The 24,251-nt window shown below is 40.1% G+C and overlaps 3 protein-coding genes across 3 annotated transcripts; all 3 read right to left on the reverse strand.

Moving 5' to 3' along the window:
* Positions 1-26: 26 nt before the first annotated feature.
* LOC140322146 (proteinase-activated receptor 1-like) lies at positions 27-1,962 on the reverse strand. The gene is made up of 2 exons (XM_072398761.1): positions 1,878-1,962; positions 27-1,027 (listed from the first exon to the last, which is right to left on the reverse strand). The coding sequence occupies exons 1-2, from the start codon at positions 1,960-1,962 to the stop codon at positions 27-29; spliced, it is 1,086 nt and encodes a 361-aa protein (XP_072254862.1).
* Positions 1,963-8,325: 6,363 nt separating this feature from the next.
* On the reverse strand, positions 8,326-10,332 carry LOC140322150 (proteinase-activated receptor 1-like). The gene is made up of 2 exons (XM_072398764.1): positions 10,218-10,332; positions 8,326-9,335 (listed from the first exon to the last, which is right to left on the reverse strand). Exons 1-2 carry the CDS (start codon positions 10,330-10,332, stop codon positions 8,326-8,328), a joined length of 1,125 nt encoding a protein of 374 aa, XP_072254865.1.
* Positions 10,333-19,127: 8,795 nt separating this feature from the next.
* Positions 19,128-23,817, reverse strand: LOC140322704 (proteinase-activated receptor 1-like). The gene has a single exon (XM_072399274.1). It carries the CDS (start codon positions 21,065-21,067, stop codon positions 20,033-20,035), a length of 1,035 nt encoding a protein of 344 aa, XP_072255375.1. The 5' UTR covers positions 21,068-23,817; the 3' UTR covers positions 19,128-20,032.
* Positions 23,818-24,251: the final 434 nt, after the last annotated feature.

Below are 24,251 nucleotides of genomic sequence, written 5' to 3' on the forward strand. Positions count from 1 at the left end.
GTGCATTGGTTATACTGAACATACTTTTAGGGTATCACCATGGCAATTTTAATCTTTCTGTTCCTGACTTTTCTCTTACAACATATCAAGCTGGAGATATATGTCTGAAACTGAGAGGATGCGTAATAGTAGATAAGAGGATTAAGACAACACCGGATGCTGCTCATATTAGCAGTAAGGATGTATGCAAAATTCAGAGAGTCATCCCTGTACCTAAACATCTGCAGGTAGTGAATTAAAAAGAGGATATTGCTTGGACCAAAGCTAATAACAAATACAAAAAGTACAATCGCTGTCAGGTAGATGGCTCGAGATCTGCGGAGCGTGTGGCCAGCATGTGGCAGACAGAGATTGCAGATGGTTCCAATGTAACATGATGTTGTAACAATTAAAGGTAAGATGAAGAAAATAATAAGATAAGGAATGAAATAATAAAAATAAAAGTAATTAAAAACGTTTGAGTCCAACACATCAAAACAAGTTGTGATATTTAGTGCAGGGAGCATAAAGGTTTGCCTGTTGATGAGAAGAGTCACAACGCTCGCCATTGAGATTATCCAGATGATGCCGCAAACCAGCCAGGCTCGGTTAACTGTGCGCCAGGAGAGAGACCACACCGGGTAGACTATGGCCAGAAACCGGTCCACGCTGATACTCATCATAAGCAAGATAGAGCAGTAAATGTTGCAGTATAAACTGGTCATGACAAATTGACACATTTCTTCCCCAATAAGCCAGTTGTTTCCCAAGAATCTGTAGACGATGCGAAAGATGAAGATGCAAATATAGATGACATCTGCAGTGGCGAGGTTCAGCATGTACACCACTGCGGGCTTCCTGACCTTCATCTTCACTAAGAAAATAAAGATTGCCATGATATTGAGAGGAAGAGCCAAAACTGATACAACAGTACAGAACCATGGTACGAACCACGTCAACCACCAACTGCTGGGAGAGATTATAAGATTTTTTGAAGAAATTATATATTCAACATAAGATGAGTTTATGGTCCAAATGAGTTCTGAACCTGGATAAAAGAAGAACATATGGGCATTAATTAAAAAAAACAAACAAATATAATCTGGAGCTTATATAAGCAGTTAAGGTTTAAGAGAGAAAGTCATGTGAAAAAGTAGGATTTCCACCCCTTCTTATGTTAAGAACATATTAACCACCTCATACTCATTGGTGAGATGACTAAATTAATCCTTATAAGCGGGAATTTGTAGCTGATTGGAGAAAAGAGTGGTGAAAATGGAAGTTGGTAGTTCTTTGTAGATACATTTCTGGTCCTGAAAGCAATGCCCCACCCCAAGTACCATGACATTAAACATCCTTGTAACCCAAACCTGAGCACTCACCTCTTCTCATGTAAACATGACTCTTAGTAAGCTCAATGCTAGAAATCAGCCCTTTTGGTGTAAGACTTAGAATTCAGACTTGAACCTCTCTAGAAAGCCAGTTCCTTATTACTGAACAGGATAGAGATGGCCATTTTCACCTCCATCATTGTCTATAAAAACGTAACCAGTCACCCCATGTACTGTTGGGTCTTTAGATCCTTCAGACAGTACCAGTACTCTGAATTTGCCCATTTTCTAATTATAATTCTCTCATATACCATACTGCCACCAACATGGATTAGGAAGTTGATGTTTATCAGATAAGGATTGGATAAGCTTTCTGCCCCCGTTCTCAGTGCCACAGGACAGACAGTCCATCATCGAACCATTGCCAATGTTATCTTTAACCAACACCAATTACTGCTAGGAAAGAATTAGACTTTATCTTCTATAACTTCCACCACCACTCTCCATAGCTGGTAATAAAGATTTTTGATCTGTTATAGTTAGATTGACCACTTTTTGAGTACTTACCCTCAGTATCGTTGCTGCCATTCACTGGGCAGAACAAGGTGACCACATGTAGAAGAAGGACAGGTAGAAGCAGATAGACATCCATCTCTGCAGCAGGCTGAGCACTAAGTAAAATGAGAATGACAGGAGATAAGTAATGACAGGAGAGTTTTTAGGAAGAAAGGTGTGTGCATTCTTTACAAACTGAGCAATTACCTACGTGTAGTCACTCAGCTATATATGTAAATCACAACACTGAATCCTGGTTGGGACTTCTATAGAAAGACATCGACTCAATTCAAGGTGCCACATCCATATTCCAAATGCATTGTGAGATGCCCACCAAAACATGTTGGTTGGATTTTGGTCTTGTTTTAAATACAAGAACTTGAATGATAATGATGTATCCATCTGCAAACCTCTTACACCTTGGTGCTTGAACACCTGGACACACAAGTCCACATTAACATCCATAACAATGGCATCATTCATGGGGTGATAGAGATCCTTCTCCCTGATTATTGACCAAGAATGGCCATCTGTATTTGGCTTCACCTTCTCTGGAGCTTTTATAGCATACAAAGCAGGTTGGGACTGCTAGCTTAAACTTCCTGAAAACTTCCTATATCTTATAGTTGTTGCCAATGGGAAATATCCTACTGGAGATTACCATTGGCAGGACAAATAGGTACCAATAATTTTTGGAATAATTCTGTAAAATTCCCTACTTGCTTTGCTGGTCAAAGAGTGATTTTATTTTATCATGTACAGAGACATTTATTAGTGCTACAAGACGTTCTGAACTATGCCTTTATCTGCTTTTCTTTGGAGAAAGAACATCATAATTGTTTAGGCTTCATCCAGGGTCATCATATGTTCTGCACTGAGATGCCTACCCCGGAATCAGTAGTTCCTGGCTGTGTCCACAAATATCTAATAACAGCTCAGCTTCTGCTTTAGGTTCTCGTTTTTATGAGTTGCTACAAAGTTACAATATTTATTTCTATAATTAGTGAAAAGAGACTGAGGAATGCTTCTTCCTGGCTGCAGCAAACTGTTAGCCTCTTCTTAGCCTCGGCAAGGTTACTGGATAGGAACCGAAGGGTAGAGTGAATGATAAAAGGTATTATTTTCCATTATTTGTTGTGACATATTAGGAATTTAATAATGTACACTTGTAACATTTATGGTTTTGTACAGACAGATTGCTGTTCCTGTAACTAGCGTTATTCTGCAGGTTCATTATGAAAGCTTCATTATTAATTGCATTTAGTAATATAACCGGGTATTAAAGTTTTAAAGTAAAAACAACATAGACTGTTGATCTAGGGAACATTCGATTGCCTTATGGGGTCAGAAAGGAATTTTGACCCAGGGTTCCTAAGTGTATTTTTGCCTTCCTCTGGATCAGTTATGTCTATAGGGTTTTATCTGGGATCTGTTTATTTACCTGGATTGAACTTGATGTCTTTTTCCAACCGAAGTATTTAACTTTTTCTGAGGAGCTGAGGGGACCCTATTGTTTGCAAGAGGTTGAATGTCTGATAAAAATGTATTTGTACCAACCTACGTACTAGGAAAGAGGTATCCTCCTTTACCAATATTATTGTTTGTGATGTTCAAATCTGGGTTATAAATGTTTTTGGACAGACCAGAAAAACCTGCTTGTTATATTATAGAAATGATAAAATGAAAAAAAAAGTGTTTTATTGCATCGGGTATGATTTATTAAAGTTCTCCAAGACTGGAATAAATAGACCAGTCTATATCCTGGTTTTCTGGTTCACCCAGGTTTCCAAATGATGGTCTATTTTCTCCAGTCTTGGAAAGCTTTGAATAATCAGAAGCATTGTATTCCTTTAATGGATTTTTCTTTGTGTAGACTTCCAAATGTTATCATGTCCCCTCCATGTCCATGCAAGAGGCAACGTCTACCTGAGCTCCCCATAAACTATTCAGTTGTAATGTTCTGGAAATCAAGTGGACTTATGAAATTATTGAAATTATTATAATTCAACTCTTATCAAGTCCACAATGACTTCCATACGTAGATGAACAAGGCATTGCCAACATTTCTGACCTCTATGACTACTTTGTTTAGGGAGAATGGCCATTCGAGGTCTTTAAAGGATGCCACATATTGGTTCTGCCTGGACCTTTGGATCAAAATGAGGAAATAACAAAAAAATCAGTTCAGTTTTTTCACCACCTGGCTAAGATTTGATTTGAAATATGGTTGGTGGACTAAGAAAAAGTTTTCCAAACCACTGTTCATTATTTGAAGAGAAGCAACCACACAATGGAAGTCTAGATGGAGAAGAGTACACAATCGATCCACTTAAGTGACTTCAGGTCACCTGGCAAGATCAAGCAGAAGTGATGAAGCAAATTAATAAAAGTTTTCCAATGAACACAGATTATTATTGGAAGAGCAGCAACCACATGTTGAATGTCTATAATGGGAAGAGCACGAGATTATTCCACCTAAATAACCTCCAGCCACCTAGCACAATCCAAAAAGAAAGATGGTGGTGTCTTGCAAGGGAACGAGGTCCTGCAGCTTTATTTCCATTTTACCAAAAGAGTTTGTTGTCAACTGTAAATCTTGTCCCACCTTGATGTCATTATTCTTACAGGCAGTATCATGCTTCATTTTTAGGGTTATGATGCCTTCCAGGGATTAGGCAGCAATCTAATTACTGTAACAACACCAAGTCAAATGACATTATTCTGGACATGGGAGATCATGAGACTTACTCTTCTTTCACCCAGATCACAGGTTTGGAAACTTGCAATGGCCTGCTCAGAATTGGCTACCTTGCACAGTCACTATTGAGGGAAGAAAGTCCTTAGCCTTGTTCAAGCTCCAGGTCATTAAACATCAATTTCCTCCTCAATCCCCACAGCAATTAGAGCATCATGGCACAGGAAGACGTTACTTTGCAGTGATTGGGCAAAACAAACATTCACCTAAAGTGTACGGCAAGCCAAAAACCTTGTTCTCCAATAGAGGTGAAAAGAGTGCAAACCCTTGTTAGGTCTGAGGGCTATCAGAGCCCTTAATAAAGAGATTTACCTACCTTTTCTATCTGGTAAAAGATTGTAGTTAATTGAGCTGGATGTGCTGGATTTACACTTTAAATCTAATTTGAATACACGTAGATACAGGAATGGTGTACGTGTGCTTTGACATGGTATTATTTACAGCTGCAGCTTCACATCTGTTTCCTATACTTACCTAGCAATGAATAAGAATTACCTTAACTTCCATGTTAAAAAGAATGTCAACATTCACCATATTCATTGGAACGGTCATTACCGAACACGGCAGCATGACTGTTTACATAATAGCTTTGTACTTTCAAAGAAAACTATTTTGGCAGCTATTGTTTCTGAGAAAAGTTCCTGAAGGGAATTACTCAACATCCACACTGTGATCAATAATTAAACTAGATCATCGGGCTCTCGGCCAAGAAGAAGCTTCCCATTTTCACCAATGAGTAAGCAAAGTTTATCCAAGGAGTTTATTACTGTTTAGAGTTATGTGTGTGACAATGTGAACTTCTGAATAAAATGCAATGTATGATTCAGCTATGGTGAATGTGCTCTGTTCAAAGTTTTAATTGAAGAGCCACAATATAGAGATTGATTTATTTACACATAGGGAGACATGGGACACATGGGAGAGGAACACAAAGGGGATTCTCATTCTAAAACCCCACAAGCCAGAGTTCTTTCTCCTTAAACCTTGACCATTTGCATGTGTAATCCTCCTGTTTATTCTCCTTATTTCTTTTCAACAGGAAAGTAAAGTAAGGCTGCCTATGCAGTGGAAGAAGGGTCTATTGCAAAGAACATTTGTACTCCTAAACCTTATGAGCCGGGGTTCTCTCTTCTTGCTAATTTGCATACCCAAAGCAAATCACAACCTTAATCCTGTAACGCTTGGAGAGACATGACCTCTAGGGGGCACTAAATTTTCCACAGAGATGGTGTGAGCCTTGAGAAGGACCAAGACGCTGGGTCTAGGCAGTAACCAGGTCTTCTCCAGAGCCTCTAATGGTGAGGATGTTGAACTGCAAATCACTAAGGTGGAAGAATTGTCAAAGCAAGAAAAGTCATAAACAAGGGGGAAGCCAGGGGTCAAGAACCAGAAATCCGGTACAGGTAATCCCCGGGTTACATATGAGATAGGGACTGTCGGTTTGTTCTTAAGTTGAATTAATGTCAGAGCAGGTACATTATTTTAATAAATACAATTAGGACAGATGTTTGTCTCAACATATTATTAGGCAGTGTGATGTCAGTTACTGTATAAAATCCTCACTGAGTTAATCATAAACAAAGCAAATAAAATAAAATCTTTATGCGCCTAGACATTCATTACTTCTGGAGCAAGCTGTGCTTTGATATGCAAAAAGAAACAACTATAGAGTTTGTCTTGGTCATGAAAGAGTTACAAGAGGCTACAGATCAGCTCGGCTCTTACGATCACTCACAACCTCAGCTGTGTTTAGCAAATCATTTCTTCTGCTCCCTCCAACAAGCCTTTGTCCTGAACACCAGGGAGCCCCCTTTGTATCTAGGAGTCGTCCGTATGTCTGCTGTCCTTAACCCGGGGACTACCTGTACTTGGCCTCTTGGTGAGGTGTCCATTTATGTAGAAGCTTGGGGTGTCCACAGTGATATAATATAGTGGAGCAATGATTAGCATCTGTTAGAGCCAACATTGAAAATGAGGACATTATTACCAGGACATGAGCTCAATCTAAAGTGATAAACCCAAGACTGGAGCTGTACAACGATTGCATAACATAATCGGTGCCAGAAAAGAATGGTTACACATTGCACCTGTTTTATTAAAACTTTCCAAGACTGGAGAAAATAGACTATCGGGGGGAAACCTGGGTGAACCTGAATGCTTAGAATAGATCTAGTATAGGACTGAAGAAAAAGCAAAAGAAATCTCCTACAGATTGGGTGGATCACCCAGGTTCTCCCATGACAATCCATCTTTACCAGTCTTGGAGAGCTTTAATAATTCAAGACCTGTATTGAAGCCTGTATCTTCTAAAGCGTCTTTATCAGCATGAATCGGTCAACCTGACAATAACCGAATAAATACTTTGAACTAGAATGATTTATACAAAAATAACACACAATTCATTTGTTTCAATAAAAAAATATTTATTTCTAAAATCTTTGGTTTTTATCTTATCCATGTGTAGTTATGTTATGAGAAACTGAGCATTATGCTGTAAATAGGGAATAGGTCTGTGGTGTTACTGGCAAATTTATATACAGAGTTGTGGAGGCAAAACTCTGCTCCAACCATATTGCACCGTATGGCCTTAGAACTACAGCCAGCTGGCTTGGACGGGCCAATAAAGGCAATTTGGCATCCGCTATAGAACCCTCTTATTCCAAAAGTTGGGCTAAACAATTATATATGGGGAACTGAAGGAAACATGTTCCCAGTTAATCATTTCATGTTTTTTATAAATCAGTGGTAAAGCGTGGTCAAGCAAACAATATCTAAAGCTGCCTGTCATGCGAATTTCAATGTCATGGAATATGGCATTGCCTTTACCATTGCTGGGGAGGAAGGAGAGCAGGCAGGGAGACTTGGGGGAACATATCCTAAGAAATATATCCTAAGAAATGTATAGAAAAAAAAATATTTTTCTATACATTAAAGTTAAAGAACTATTGAGAAACCACATTTTAAAAGCACAGGTTAAAACAAAACCTGCTGAGCATAGCACTGTCACCAAATTCACAGAAAAGGGACAGGGGATCAATGGAAGCCATAAAGTAATTTTCATGACAAATTAAAAAGCTGGTGAGCAAATTTTTGTGAATGGTTATTTGCCCATCCCTAGTGCCCAGCTGCCCGTGTCTTTTTAACAATACTTAGTCTAAGATTTAAAATTTGGTACTACTACTATAATAATAGATATAATAAACTTAATAAGCTGAATTCTAAAGGCTGATGTTCACAATTTTGTATATCATGTGAACTAATTTTGGGATAGGCTTAGAATACAAGGTTGCAGCAAGAGAATCCTTAAGGAGTCATATCAGAAGGTTAACAATTGTATAGAATAACAACAATTATTTTGTGCTGCATTGTCTTAAAGTTCTGGGTAGAAGTCACGATAACAAAAGGGTGTCTAAGTTTTACAAAGTCCTTGATGGTGCGAACTGGGGCATTTGGTCTTTTAATGACTTAATGGCACACTTTATAGCAAATATACCTCTTCCTCATGACTATGGTATGGCTAACTTAATATTGTGGAATTTACCCATGGCATAAACAGAATGTGATGTTAAGGTTGATTCTTCCATTTCCTTCCAAAGCTCCCAAGTAGAAGACCCCGCTCATTTATAAGCATGCTGCACATAGGCAAACCCATGCCATATATTTATATGTTGGTTATATTGTGCATTGGTTATACTGAACATCATTTCAGGGTATCACCAGGGCAACTTCAATACTTCTGTTCCTGACTTTTCTCTTACAACATATCAAGGTGCCGATGTATGGCTGTAACTGAGACGATGCGTAATAGTAGATAAGAGGATTAAGACAACACCGGATGCTGCTCAAATTAGCAGTAAGGATGTAGGCAAAATTCAGAGAGTCATCCCTGTACCTAAACATCTGCAGGTAGTGAATTAAAAATAGGATATTGCTTGGACCAAAGCTAATAACGAATACAAAAAGCACAACCGCTGTCAGGTAGATGGCTCGAGATCTGTGGAGCGTGCGGCCAATATGTGGCAGACATAGATTGCAGATAGTTCCAATGTAACATGTTGTTGTAACAATTAAAGGTAAGATGAAGAAAATAATAAGATAAGGAATGAAATATTTAAAAAAAAAGCCATTAAAAACTTTAGAGTCCAACACATCATAACAAGTTGTGATATTTTGTGCAGGGAGCATAAAAGTTTGTCTGTTGATGAGAAGAGGCACAACGCTCGCCATTGAGATTATCCAGATGATGCCGCAAACCAGCCAGGCTCGTTTAACTGTGCGCCAGGAGAGAGACCGCATTGGGTAGACTATGGCCAGAAACCGCTCCACGCTGATACTCATCATAAGCAAGATGGAGCCATATTTGTTGCAGTATAAACTGGCCATGACAAATCGACACATTCCTTCTCCAATAAGCCAGTTGTTTCCCAAGAATCTGTAGACGATGCGAAAGAGCCATGTGCAAATATAGATAACGTCTGAAGAGGCGAGGTTCAGCATGTACACCACTGCAGGCTTCCTGACCTTCATCTTCACTAAGAAAATGAAGATTGCCATGTTATTGAGAGGAAGTGACAAAATGAACACAACGACACAGAACCAGGGTAGGAACCATGTCAGCCACCAACTGCTGAGTGAGATCGTATTATTGTTTGAAGAAATGTTATATTCCATGTAGGATGAGGTATTGTTGTCTAGGGTCAATAAATGATTCATACCTGGAAAAAAAAACATATGGGCTTAAATTAGAAACAAGAAACAAATATAACCAGCAGCTCCAATAAGCAGAAAAGGTTCCAAAGAGAAAGATCTGTTAAAAATACAAGACTTCCACCCCTGAGAGAATGCGAAAGTGGACTATCATCGAAATTCCAACTTTATAAAAAAAGGACAGGATAGCCATGACCTATTTCAACTGCTCCATGGTCCAACCAATCACCTAATGTATTGGTGGTACCCTTCAGACAGGACCAATACCCTGAATTTTTCCAGTTTGTAATTAAAGTTCTTTCATGTACCATATTCCTAGAATAAATATTTAATTCTGTTGATCCCTTCAACACATGCACCACATGTTTATGAGATTAAATAGGATTGGATAAACTTTCTGCCCCCACTCTCAAAGCCAGGGCATAGACAGACCATCATAAAACCATTGCCATTGTTATCATCAACCAACACCACCAATTGCTGCTAAAAAGAATTAGACTTCTTCTTTAGAGATCTTTAAAACCTTTACTAGTCCCATCACCTGAAGCTGCTCTGTTACCTGACAAGTCCCCAATTGGAAACATATCACCTCCATGATACATTCCTAATCCTATTCTAGATACTTTTCTGCAGAATATTTGGACCTCGAAAAGGAGACTCCTAGCAATTTTCTCTCCTTATATTGTCTGTTTTCTCCGCATTTATGGAGTAACTAATAGTTGTTGCCAAATTATTTCAATTTTAATTTCAGATTTATTTTGTTAAGATAAAAATGGAAATTTATTAATGATGTTTAAGCATTTATGAGGTAGGAGCTGATTGTTATAACATAGCTGTTAATAAAGTTTGTTGATCTATTATAGTTAGACCTAAGATCTCTTGGTACTTACTCTCTTTATCACTGCTACAATCCACTGGGCAGACCAAGGTGACCACATGTAGAAGAAGGAGAGGTAGACAGACGTCCATCTCTGCAGCAGGCTGAGCACGAAGCACAAGAAGCATGAATTGATACCGGTAATGATGGGAGAGTTTTTCAGAAGAAAGGTGTGTACATTCTTTATAAGCAATTATTTATGTGTAGTCACTAAGCTATATATGTAAATATAACACTGCGCTCGTAACCAAGGTTGGAACTCCTATAGAAAGGCATAGGCTACATTCAAGGTGCCAAATCAATTTCCATATCATCAATGTTTCAATTTCATTTCCCAAAAATGTCTTGGTTTCTGTTGTTGTTTTATTAAGAAGGTCTTTATTATGATGAATTCATCTCTAGACTTTAACACCCACACCATGGCATTATCCATAAGGTGATGGGGATCCTTCACCTTGATCCTTGACCTAGGTTGGCTATCTGTATTTGGAGGAAGGCTTCAACTTTTTTTGGCATACTTCCTTGGCTCTCTTTGGCATACGAAGGAGGTTGGGACTTCAGTTTCTGTATATACTGCAGGGAACTGTTTTTTTTTGGACAACTTTATCTTAATCTTGCCCTGAGAACTTCTGGGGTCTTATAGTTGGGGGGCTTAGGGATTTGATCCAACCCCTACTAGAGATTAACATTAGCAGGACAAATATGTGCCAAAAAAGTTAATTCTGATAGAAATGTATTTTTCCTGTACCAAAATACCTACTAAGAATGATGTACACTCCCTTATCAATATTATTGTTTTGTGATGTTCCAAACTGGGCTGGAAATGTTTTTGGACTGACCAGAAAAACCTGTTTATTATTATATAGAAATGAGAGAGTTAAGAACATATTTGTTGCACTGTATCTGTAATGGATATTTCTTTGTGTGTCCCATCCGTGCCCATAATATGAAGTTTTTTTTTATATTATAAATATCTAGTGGAATCAAGAAATGATGGAGATGTTGGCGATGAGGCGTTGACTGACTCATCTCCAACATTTATGACCTATATGATTTTTTGGTTATAGGGGAATGGCCATTCAGGGTGTTTAAAGGATATCACATAGTTGTTCTGCTTGTACCCTAGATCAAGTTGGGGAATTATATAAAAGTTCAGTTCCAAGGTTTGACTTGGGTGTAATGGTACGCCATACAAAAATGAAATATTTAATAAATATTAACCACATGATAAAAGTCTACATGGAGAAGAACACAAGATGGCCTCAAGGCACCTGGTATGATCAAGCAGAGGTACTGTTTTTAATAATATTTTTTTTGTAGAATTAAATTCCTTGTCCACTGCTATGTCTATGTCCTTGTTATGCTTCTCTAAAAGGGCTGTGATGTCACCCAGGAACCAGACAACAATCTATTTTTTTAAGTGAAACCCTAGACAGTGCTTTTTGAGGCTTATCAGGGGACAGCAACCTGACAAGGTAATATTTTCCACTTGGTTAATGGTCAACCAAGGTATTTGTTTGCTGATGTTTGCTGAGATTGAAAACTAGAGGGTTACTTCTCCTTGCATGGGGAATGCAGAAGTTATATGTAGGCAAAAAAAACAGGCCATTTGCACTTCAAAAGCTCAGAGGTCTTTAGAATGCTGTTTTAGGTCTGGGCACAACTATTCGTATTGCTTCTTATCCTTACTTTCATCCTCTTCACATAAGAACATCAACAGTGCTGCTTGGATCCTCCACCACAAGTCACATTTCTTCTCATTCCTACTTAGTTCAAACCTCAGACCTAAGAATATCAACAGTGCTGCTTAGATTCTCCACCACTAGTCACATTTCTTCTCATTCCTGCTTAGCACAAACCTCAGACATGAGAATAATAACAGTGCTGATTGGAGGCTCTACCATAAGACACACTGCTTCTTATTCTTACTTTTCACCATCCTCAGACTGGAGTACATCAACATTATTGTTTAGAGCTTCCACCACTAGTCATATCGCTTTTTGATCACCAACAGTGCTCCTTTGTACCTCCACCTATCGCTTCTTCTACCCCAAAGACAAGAGGATTACGACAACAGCTGATGCTGCTCATACTAGGGGAGAGGATGTAGGCAAAATTCAATAATTTCTGTACCTAAACATCTGCAGGTAGGAAATTAAAAAGAGGATATTGGTTGGACCAAAGCTAATAACAAATGCAAAAAGTACAACCGCTGTCAGGTAGATGGCTCGAGATCTTCGATTATTGTGGTCAACGTGTGGCAGACATAGATTGCAGATGGTTCCAATGTAACATGTTGTTGTAACTTGTTGTTGTTGTTGTAACAAAATAATAAGATTAGGAATGAAAGATTAAAAAAAAGCCTTTAAAAAGTTTAGAGTCCAACATATTATAACAAGTTGTGATATTTAGTGTAGGGAGCATAAAGGTTTGTCTCTTGATGGAAGATCAACTGATGCAGCTAATGACGGGAGAGTTTTTCAGAAGAAAGGTGTGTACATTCTTTAAAATTGGAGCAGTTATCTACATGTAGACACTGAGCTATGTGTGCAAATTACAACACTGTACTCATAACCCTGGGTGGGGCTTTTATAGACAAACACAATTTATATATTTAATTTGAAAAGCAGCAGCCACATGATGGAAGTCTACATCGAGACAAACACAGGATCATTCCACTTAAGTGACCTGGCATGATCCACTGGAGGTACTTCTACTGTGATTTATAATTTTCATATTATGGAGCATTATGCAATCTTATTAGGAACACGATGACACTTGAGGGAATGGGTAACAATCTGATTGGTAAAGTAAAACTCTGGACTAGTGTTTCTCAACCAGGGTTCCATGGAACCTTAATGTTTCCTCACAGGATGCTAGGGGGTTCCTGTGCAATGAGCAATTTTTTAGTCCCAGGTCAGTTTAACTGACACCAGTGATCTTTTTGGCTATCTGTAAGGGTGACATTCTTCCCAATGGCCAGCAATGTAAGAGGAATTCTTCCCACTGACCACCACACTAATGTACTGTGAGGTGTGGATATAGTAATTATAGAAGGGGTTCCCTGAAGACCTGAAAGCTATTTCAAAGGTTCCCTTATGGTAAAGGGGTCAAAAAAGACTGATTAGGACAGTTCTAACTACGGCTAATCAGAAGACAGTAATTCAAAAAGGGGTTGAACCATGTGACTAGTGGTGAAGGCTCTGAGTAGCACTGATTACAGGGTCCACTCCCGGGCCTAAGGATGGTGGTAAGTAGTCAATGTAACTAGAGGTGGAGACTCTAAAAAATATTGTGGATGAACTCAATCCTATGGATAGAGTAGGAATTAGAAGCAATGTGACTCATTGTGGAGGCTGTAAGCAATACTAAGAATGAGAGAAAATGTGACAAGTGGTGGAGGTTCTAAGAAGCACTGAGGTACTTTTGTCTGAGAATGGAGATAAGTCTGAATAGGAAGCAATGTGACTCATGGTGGAGGCTCTAAGCAGCACTGTGAATGTTATCATGTCCAAGGATTATGATAAGAAGGAATGAGAAGAAATGTGACTAGTGGTGGAGGTTCTAAGCAGCACTGATGTACTTTTACCTTAGGGTGGTGATAAGTAGGAATACGAAGCAATGTGACTCATGGTGTAGACTCCAGACCTAATAATACATTTAGTACTGCTTAAAGATTGTGAAAAGGAAGAATGAGAAGAAACGTGACTAGTGGTGGAGGCTCTAAGCCACACATGTCAAACACAAGGCCCGCGGGCCAAATCCGGCCCGCCAGACCTTGCAATGTGGCCCGCACCGCGCTGTCATCACTGCACGCCGTACTTGCAAGGAGGCTTATGATCTCGCCGGCCGTACTTGCTATCTATGTAGTCAGGCATTGATGTGGTTGTGCAGGGGGGGGGGAGGAGAGCAGAGGAGAGTGTGACTGTGCAGGCATAAAAAATACACAGCAGAAGCTGCCAGTTCCTGGCATAAAGTGCAGGCATAAAAATCGCAACAGAATCTGCTATCTGTACCCAGCCAGGCATTTATTGACTGACTTTTTTTTTCTTCACCCCATCTGCCAAATCAAGCTATCCCACAGCACTGTTAAGGAAAAGATTGTTCCACTCATTTTAAATTCACATTTCTGGTTAACATTGTCAGTTTATGACTGTTCAGTAAACCATTCGGCCTGCGATTTAGGCTGAATTTTAGATTTTGGCCCCTTCTCTGATTTAGTTCGACACCCCTACTCTAAGCAGTACTAAAACTATTCTTGGTCTGAGGATTGGGAAAAGTAAGAATAGAAAGAAATGTGACTAGTGGTGGAGGCTCTAAGCCAGGGGTCGGCAAACCTTTAGGCTAGATACGGCCTAGCCAATAGTTTGTTACAGCCTAAAGCCTCATGGCCGTTCCGGCCTAATGCCAGCCGGCAACCCGTGGCTCCGGAGTCGTGGGTTGGCGGCAGATCGGCCAGGGGGCGTTAGGAACTTCCGGAGCTGTTGGAGCTCCGGTGCCGCCCCCTTGCAGTTGCTCCCCTATTTACCGCGGCCTGCGTTGATACTTCCACCGCCGCGGTAAATAGGGAAAGCTCCCTGAAGGTAAATACCTCTCCTCCGCAATGCATATGGAGAAGAGGAATTTCACTTCAGGGGGCATTGCCTGGTGGTGGGCAGAGCCATTAAGGCGGGTTCGGCCTAGTGTGCTCCTGCCCACCCCATAAATGGCCTAGTGGTCATAAAACTAAAGCAGTACTATAATTATTCTTAGGTCTGAGTATTGTGAAAAGTAAGAAGGACAAGAAATGTGACTAATGGTGGAGGTTCTAAGCAGCACTGATGTACTTTTGTCTGAGGATGGTGCTAGGTAAGAATAAGAAGCTATGTGACTCATGGTGTAGACTCTAGACAGAACTGTTGATATTCTCTGTCTGAGGATTGCGATAAGTAAGAATGAGAAGAAATGTGGCTAGTGGTGGAGACTCTAAGCAATGAGAATAGTGCAGACCCGTAACACCAAGTTATATATTCTAAAGGGCTCTTGGAGGACTTGTTTTCTCAGGCACCCAGCACTGTCACCAGTAAGGGACGAGCATGCTTAGCCTGTGCAGGTTCCAGGTCCTCAAACTGGGGTTTTCTCCTCAATCCCACCAGCAAATGAAACAGTATTGGTAGGAAAGGTATAACCACTCCCGGGCCTAAGGATGGTGGTAAGTAGTCAATGTAACTAGAGGTGGAGACTCTAAACAATATTGTGGATGAACTCAATCCTATGGATAGAGTAGGAATTAGAAGCAATGTGACTCATTGTGGAGGCTGTAAGCAATACTAAGAATGAGAAGAAATGTCGCAAGTGTCGATATGACAAGTGGTGTCCATATGACAAGTGGTGACAAGTGGTGGAGGTTCTAAGCAGGACTGAGGTACTTTTGTCTGAGAATGGAGATAAGTCGGAATAGGAAGCAATGTGACTCACGGTGGAGGCTCTAAGCAGCACTATGAATATTATCATGTCCAAGGAATATGATAAGAAGGAATGAGAAGAAATGTGACTAGTGGTGCGGGTTCTAAGCAGCACTGATGTACTTTTGCCTTAGGGTGGTGATAAGTAAGAATAAGAAGCAATGTGACTCATGGTGCAGACTCTAGACCTAATTATAAATTTAGTACTGCTTAAAGATTGTGAAAAGTAAGAATGAGAAGAAATGTGAAGTCTGAGGACTGGGAAAAGTAAGAATAGAAAGACATGTGACTAGTGGTGGAGGCTCTAAGCCAGGGGTCGGCAAACTCCAGCCTTTAGGCTAGATACGGCCTAGCCAATAGTTTGTTCCAGCCTAAAGCCCCATGGCCGTTCCGGCCTAATGTCGGCCGGCAACCTGTGGCTCCGGAGTCGTGGGTTGGCGGCAGATCGGCCAGGGGCCATTAGGAACTTCCGGAGCCGGAGCCGTTGGAGCTCCGGTGCCGCCCCCTTGCAGTTGCTCCCCTATTTACCGTGGCCTGCGTTGATACTTCCACCGCCGCAGTAAATAGGGAAAGCTCCCTGAAGGTAAATCCCTCTCCTTCGCAATGTATATGGAGGAGAGGAATCTCACTTCAGGGGGCGTTGCCTGGTGGTGGGCAGAGCCATTAGGGCGGGTCCGGCCTAGTGTGCTCCTGCCCACCCCATAAATGGCCTAGTGGTCATAAAACTTTGCCGACCCCTGCTCTAAGCAGTACTATAATTTTTCTTAGGTCTGAGTATTGCGAAAAGTACTAAAAGGACAAGAAATGTGACTAATGGTGGAGGTTCTAAGCAGCACTGATGTACTTTTGTCTGAAGATGGTGCTAGGTAAGAATAAGAAGCAATGTGACTCATGGTGTAGACTCTAAGCATAACTGTTGATATTCTCTGTCTGAGGATTGCGATAAGTAAGAAGGAGAAAAAATGTGACTAGTGGTGGAGACTCTAAGCAATGCCAATAGTGCAGACCCGTAACACCACGTGAATATTCTAAAGGGCTCTTAGTGGCACCCAGCACTGTCACCAGTAAGGGACAAGCATGCTTAGCCTGTGCAGGTTCCAGGTCCTCAAACTGGGGTTTTCTCCTCAATCCCACCAGCAAATGAAACAGTATTGGTAGGAAAGGTATAAACTACTGTAAGGTTGCTATGAATGTCAACATGTTACTTCAATGGGCAGAACAAAAGTTCACCTAAATATGTGGCAAACCAAACACCTTATTCTAGAAGAGAGGTGGAAATGATTAAAACCCTTATTGTGTTTTGTCTGCTATCTGAGTCCCTATTAAAGAAATTTGCCCATACTTCCTGTCTGGTAAAACATTGTCATCAGAAGAGGAAGGGAGGGTTAATGTTTCCAATAGAAACCCAGATAAAAAACCGAACAGGAGTTCTAGGCCGTCCCAACAAAAAAGTTTCTCCCAGACTTTAAATATAATTGGAATACACATAGGTACGGAAAAGTGTATGTGTGCTTTGACATGTTATTGATACCAGCTGCAGCTTCACATCTGTTTGTTATACCTAATACTTATACCTATACTTACAACAATAAATGATTAAGAATGATCTTATTGAGCCATATGTTATGTAAATAGCATGCCAACATTCACCACGGCCAATATGTTTATTGGGACGGTGATTTCAAAGAAAATTCTTTTGGCTGCTATCCTTTCCAAAAAAAAATTCCTGAAGGTAATTAACTAACATTCACACTGTGAAGAGTCATTGAACTAGATAATCGGGCTCTGAGCCAAGAAGAAACTAACCATTTTAACCAATGAGCTACCAGAGTTTATCCTAGGAGGTTATTACTATTTAGAAGTATGTGTCTGATACCTAATGTAAACTTCTAAATAAAATATGATCTATGATTCAACTATGGTGAATGTACTCAGAATGTTCGGGTTGCCTTGTTTTTATTGAAGGACCACAATATAGGGATTTGTTTATTTACACATAGGACATGGGACATGGGAAACATGGAAGAAGAAAGGGGGTCATACACAAAGGACTTTCACACTCATTCTTCTTGGACCCTGGTCATTTGTTTACCAGACCAAAACACGTCCTTAGTCCATCCTTAATGAAGTCCTGTGCAGGAAGTCATGAAGTTCATCACCATTCCAGGCTGAATTGACCTTGTACAGATGACTATTCATTATCTTACCTCTCAAATGCTTTGAAAAATTGTATCTTTCATCCCAAAAGCCTGATGTGATTTGGATTCTACACTGTGATATTGACATGTGAGGACCAACGGAGCAATTTGGAGCTCCTGGACCTCAATCCTACGACTGGAGAATTGTGACCTGAAAATTGGGCATTTGCAATCTGCAGAGCCAAGAATGGGAAGGCAAGACCTGTTGGTGGGGTTCCAACCCTGGCTTTAGGTATACCTTATGTGCTGTCTTACTTTTCAGCCGTAATAATACAGCCAACTATGTCAACAGGTAGAATGTAAAATGTAACGTATTGGCCCGCTAAAAAAGTGACAGCTGCACACAGAATTCCAGCTCTGTTCCTGTCAGCCTAAAAGATTTGGATGTTCAGCCTTTGCATGTCGCATTTCCTTGTATTGCCTGTAAAATTAATAAAATTTAAGCAAGGACGGTGAGAGCTCCTCATGATGATCATAGCAGGTGTGTAGATCCCAGAGGTCCTTTAATATGTTCCTTTGGTGTATTGTTTGTTGATACCTTTTTTTCAATTTTATATACCAAACCTTTTACAAAACACCAAACATTATTTAAAAAAAGATAAATAGTTCAGACATGGAATAGTTCCACCACTCCTAAATTTCTGACTGCTGTTTTGATGAATTTTGTTGATATCTGAGGTTTTTTTTTGGATAATAGTGAAAAAAAGTAAGTGGGGTCAAAATGAAAACATTAAAACATGAAATAAATTTTTGTTAATTGCACAAAATTGGCATATGGACATTGGATGTGAGCCCCTTGGAAGAACGGTTAGTGGTATGACTATAGACTTTGTAAAATGCTGCGTAACATGATTTTGTTTTCAAAATGATAATAATTGTTAGAAGTATTTTATGGCAGCTTATGTGTAAAGTATGCTCATCAAATATGCTCAAACCTTATTTAATTATGATTTCTAGATATCCAGTGGTTACACTCGCTTCCTTACGACACTGTATGCGTTCTGCATATCATTGCAGGTGTCTTACCATCTGGAATCCTAAAATCCGGAGGTATGATTGCTGGAAGGGCTTTAAAGACTCTGCAGCAGCAAATAACAAATGGAAGGAAGGGGATCCATTGCTCACTATGCCCTTGCAAGAATGGTTCTATCTTGCCAAGCCTGAAATGTGTAATAAACAATAAGAAGGAAAGAAGAAAAAGATAGGCTTTTGTTGGCTTATTATTTGTGTGTCATTAAAGTGTTTGTTTCTATGTTCTTTGAAAAAAAGACAATAGTGAGGTATTGTTGAATTGAAAGTGTATTACTTCATAGGTACATATCACAATACATATGAACTATATAGGTATGGAGTATAGCAAATGAATATTAAGACATACATGTGAGAAAGTGTTAATCAAAGATATAACAAATCAGAGTACATCAAAGAGTTGTACTTAAACCTAAGTTTCGTCAATAATTTCCTGACACGTTTTGCCAAACCAATGGCTTTCTCAGGGGATCAGGAGACTTGAGTAGATATAAACTATAGAGGAAGGCATATACTACGAAGATTTGCTTAGTACAAATAAAATGTAATCATATCCTAATGCATAGAAAAATAATATATTGATATGATAATATACCAAAATGGGTGACTCGTTATCATACATATTCAAAAACAATTATATATACAGATGAATGGATAAATATTCAAACAATATAAAGCATTTATCAACAAATGCTTTCTGCAGCAGACCGGGAACACAGATGTACAAGACGCACAACAATGGAAAAAATACATACTATATTGAAAAAACAAAATATGATTTAGCAAACAAATTATTATCCATTTCAGGTTTACATCGACTTATATAAGGTAACTGACTCTGAAGCTTCAAGTGAGCTGGAATAGAAACCCAATGTTAAGCCTAATCATTTTATTTATACATAATGATAATGATGTGAAATAATGTGCAAAATAAAAACATCCCAATTCAGGTAAAAGTGAGTCTAAAGTTAAAAGGAACAAATAAAGGAAGGGTTTCTGGAACTTCTAAAGGTGAGGGTGATGTTACTGTAACTCTATGTTCTATAGAACATTGGACAGCCAGCTTTTCTGGGAGGCACAGAGAGCCCGAATCATTAAGCATTGCAGAACCTATTGAGGGTAATAAAACATTTTTGAGAAAATTAATGGGAGCCATGTTAAAATTCACTCCTGGTGAACTGAACACAATAAATCTTCTCTGGTGACTGATGTTTACATTTTTGTTCTACTGGTGGACGATAATCTTTATTACAGCGCAGCAAGCTGTAGACGTATCTCCGACACTGGGAAGAGGCAAAATAATAGATGAGAGGATCCAGACAACAGTTTATACTGCTGATACTGGCACAAAGCGTGTAGGGAATATAAAAAGTATATTCATTATACTTTAACATTGTCAGATTGTGATTTAAATGGATGACATTGGTGGGGCCAAAACAAAGGACAAACACACACAGCACAATTATGGCTAAGATGATAGCTCGGGATCTGCTATGTGTGCGATCAAATTTTGATCTGCTGAGACTGCGGATGATTCCAATGTAACAGAACGCTGTAATGAATAATGGCAAAATGAAGAAAAGTGAGATTACAGAGGTGAAATAATCACAATAGTAATTAAAATCATTCCTAAAGAAGTAACCATCATGACACAGTGTAATACCTAGTTCATACAATGTTAAGGATTGCATTTTTATGAGAAAAGTGATAACACTGGCCAACGAGATGACCCAAATGGCGCAACACACCAGCCAGGCTCGGTTTAATGTGCGCCAAGGCAGAGACTGCACCGGGTAGACCACCGCCAGGAACCGGTCCACACTGATACTTGTCATGAGCAGGATGGAGCAGTACATGTTACAGTAGAATGCCGCTGTGACGAAGCGACACATTACATCCCCGATGAGCCAGATAGATCCTGAGAATCGGTACACAATATGAAAAGGCAGAATACTGATGAAGAAGACATCTGCAACAGCGAGGTTCAGCATGTACACCACTGCTGGCTTCTGGACCTTTATTTTCACCAAGAACATGATGATCGCCATGATATTGAGAGGAAGAGCCACAAAGAACACAACGAAATATATTGTTGGGACAAGCCTGGTCACACGCCAATGACTGTTTGAATCGCTAAATAAGTAATTAACCCAACTGTATGAGTCTGGAAAATAAAAACATAATATTAGCATATTACAAGTACAATACCTAGGTATATTTGCCTTTCCTTTGAAGCAGTTAAGAACATGTGCAAAGAGTTTAGTGGTCTCTGAGGACAGGTAAAGGCAGATTTGGGCATGTTGATCAGGTGAAAGTGACAGGACCTGGAAATGTTTTGAATGTGGGGGGTGAAATCAAAGGTGCCTCCAAGCCTGAGGAGAGGGATGACTAATAGTGGTAAACAGTTAGAAAGAGAACTGGTCCAAAGACTGATCCTTGGGGGACACCAACAGGGAGGAAAGTAGAAGAGGAGGGATTACCATTGAAATAAACTTGAAAGGAGCGGTCAGACAGGTAGGAAGTAAACCAAGAGGGAGCAGTGTTACTGATACCAATGGAAGGCAGGATTTGTATTGGAAGAGGGAGATCAACAGTGTCAGAGGAAAGGTCTAGGAGGAGGAGAAAAAAGTTGACTTAAGACATAGCTCTGATAAGATCATTGGCCACCTTAGCAGATAGTAGTTGGTGTTCAGGTAGTTAGTGCGTTTTAAATTGACAAATCGCTCAAGAAGTTTGGAAACATACGGGAGATAGGTTGGTAGGTATAGAAGTTATTAAAAGTAGTTAGAAGGTATGGAGGGGTCTAGTGAGGGTTTCATCAGGATAGGGAGAATTATGGCATGTTTGAAAGCGGATGGGTATATACTAGGGAAAGGGAAAGGGAGAGGTTAAAGAGTTTGGTTAGTGCGGGAGCCAGGGTGAAGTAATGGGCACGGAGTGAATCTGAGGGAATTGGGTCAAGCAGACAGGGACTAGATGGTGAGTAGAAAATTTCAGACCAACAGAGCTGAAGGAGGTTATTGAGGTGTCATGGTCCCTTCCGTGACGGAAGTTAGAAGATCTGTGAGACAAGCTGCATGTGAGGTTATCTGACAGTCTATTTGTTTTTACTTGTTTCTGTGTTGTTGTTTGTAATGAGCACTCCCCTTGTATCAGGTGCAGCTGGTGGTCATTACTGCTCCTCCATTTAGTCTGGCCTCACACTTCATGCTATGCGGTTGATATCCACTGCTGGGGTGTGAATAGCTGGTGTGTTGTCCTATCCAGAATTCCTGCTTATATATCTGCTATTAAGATAAGTTGAATTACTTTTGATGTTTTGGTGTTTTGTTTTTCCTTTGTTGTTTACTGGGCCTTAGGGAGACACTGGTTCGTTCATAAAGGAAGGAACCAGTAGTCTCAAGCCAGTCACTACTCCTAGGGCTATGCAGGGCCACTAGGGCCTAGGTTCCTATGTATGAGTATTCCCACCATCAGGGTGTATTCATACTGTTATGAGTTAGGGCTAGGTTAGGGTGTCTGCAAGGGGTGACCATTCCCTTTTCCCTAGCCATTGGAGGCCTAGTCCTGAGTATAACCTTTCTGTTTCCCTCCCCTCCCTGTTATCCGTGACATGAGGATTTACAGGTGGAAGGGGTGGATATGGTTGGAGTAGCCCGGTGAGCAGAGACATCATGTCGGATTTTTATGATTTCATCTTTGAAGTAGTCAATTGTGAAGAGGCTGCGTGAGTTGGATGGTTGAAAGGAAATATAATTAGACAACTAATTATGCTTGGCTACAGTGACTGCAGTGTTAAGGTGTTGGACTGTAGCTTTGCAGTCAAAGAAGTTATCACTGAGGTCATATTTCCTCCATTTCCACTCCATTTTGTAGATGCTTGGTGTGATTGTTGTGCCAAAGTTGGGTTTCGCACGGGTAGCGGAAGGTAGCAGGGGCAACTTGTTCTGGAGATTTGATTTTAGAGAGAGTGGGGGTTGGTAAGGGACATAAGGTAGATGAAGAATAGCTTGAGGTCGAGGTCTATATCTCTCTGCCATTGACCAGGTCCGGAATGTGGCAAAACAGTAACAGTAGAACAGTAACAATAGCGGGTGGGGTGTGGAAAAGACGGATGGAATACATTTCAAATAAAGTAAAAATGAGAGAGGGTGGGGTAGGGAGGATCTTGAGAGAATGAGACCCACACCCCCCCTACTTTGTGGCCAGGTCTGGGGGTATGTAGGAAAGTGCAAAAGCAGAGCAGAATCAAAAGGTAAAAGCCAGGATACAATAAGGTTGTGGTTAGAGCATACTGCATGCTTTAGAAACCACAGAGCTACATATATGTTCTCCTTTTTTTAAATAGATTTACTAAAACCTTGTTTAATTATGTATAGTAAACCCACCTCTCACCACTATCCTGTCTATAGTAACAATAAAGGTTCTCTTACCTTTATCCTCCCAACATTTACATTGCTAACATTGCAGGTCCTCCCCCAGGCATGTTTATAACAACATTATAGGTCCTCCTATATTATTAGGTGATATTCAGACCACCATTGCTTGTACTAAAGTGCCCTCATCCTAGAACAAAAGGTCTTGCTTTAGAACAGGGGTGTCAAACTCTGGCCCCCAACGTCCTTTTCTTTGGCCCCCAAAGGAATCCTAAATATGAAATGCAGCTAGCCCGTCGCTGCATTGAAATAGCGCCGCTACTACAATTCCCGGCATCATTCGCGTCTATAGACCAGCGGGCTCTCTGTCTATGCATGGCCCCGCATTGGACTGTTTTAAAGACACAAGTAATGCCAGGAATTTTAGTAGCGGCGCTATTTCAATGAAAAGGGAGTTTCAGCGGCGGGCCACTCATAAGATTTAGCTCCGCATTGGCCGCGTCTGGCATTTCCAGCACTCAGCTGTACTTTTCCTTCCTACTCCAAGGCATGGACTTGAATAGTTGGATTTTTTTGCTGCTTTTTGGTGTTGTTCCTATTGTTCTGTTTTGTCTTTTTTAAATTAGGTTTTAGGCATTCTTTTTCAAAACAGAAAAAATAAACAAAATTCAGTGAGTATGAATTTCATAGAAAATTCAGGCCAGAGAATCTGGAAAGTAGAGACGCAGCTGCTGATGGCAGGGGTGGTTCATTTGCAGTGATAATGCCCCTCTACTAGTAAAATGTCCATCCCTGTCCACTGGAAACCTAGATTGGTAAGTTGGTAGAAACCTAAGTTGGTGTCAGCTCCATTGGTGTACCACTTGGTGCATTCTTACAACCATCAACAGATTTGACCCAGTGTCCAATAAATGATATATATCATCTTTGCTTATATTTTCCTGACCATTTCCTGGTGGTCACTTTCCTGATCATTTGTTCCATGCAACTGACAGTCTTT

The sequence above is a fragment of the Pyxicephalus adspersus genome, chromosome 2 (assembly GCF_032062135.1).
Source record: "Pyxicephalus adspersus chromosome 2, UCB_Pads_2.0, whole genome shotgun sequence".
Classification (NCBI taxonomy): Eukaryota; Metazoa; Chordata; class Amphibia; order Anura; family Pyxicephalidae; genus Pyxicephalus; species Pyxicephalus adspersus.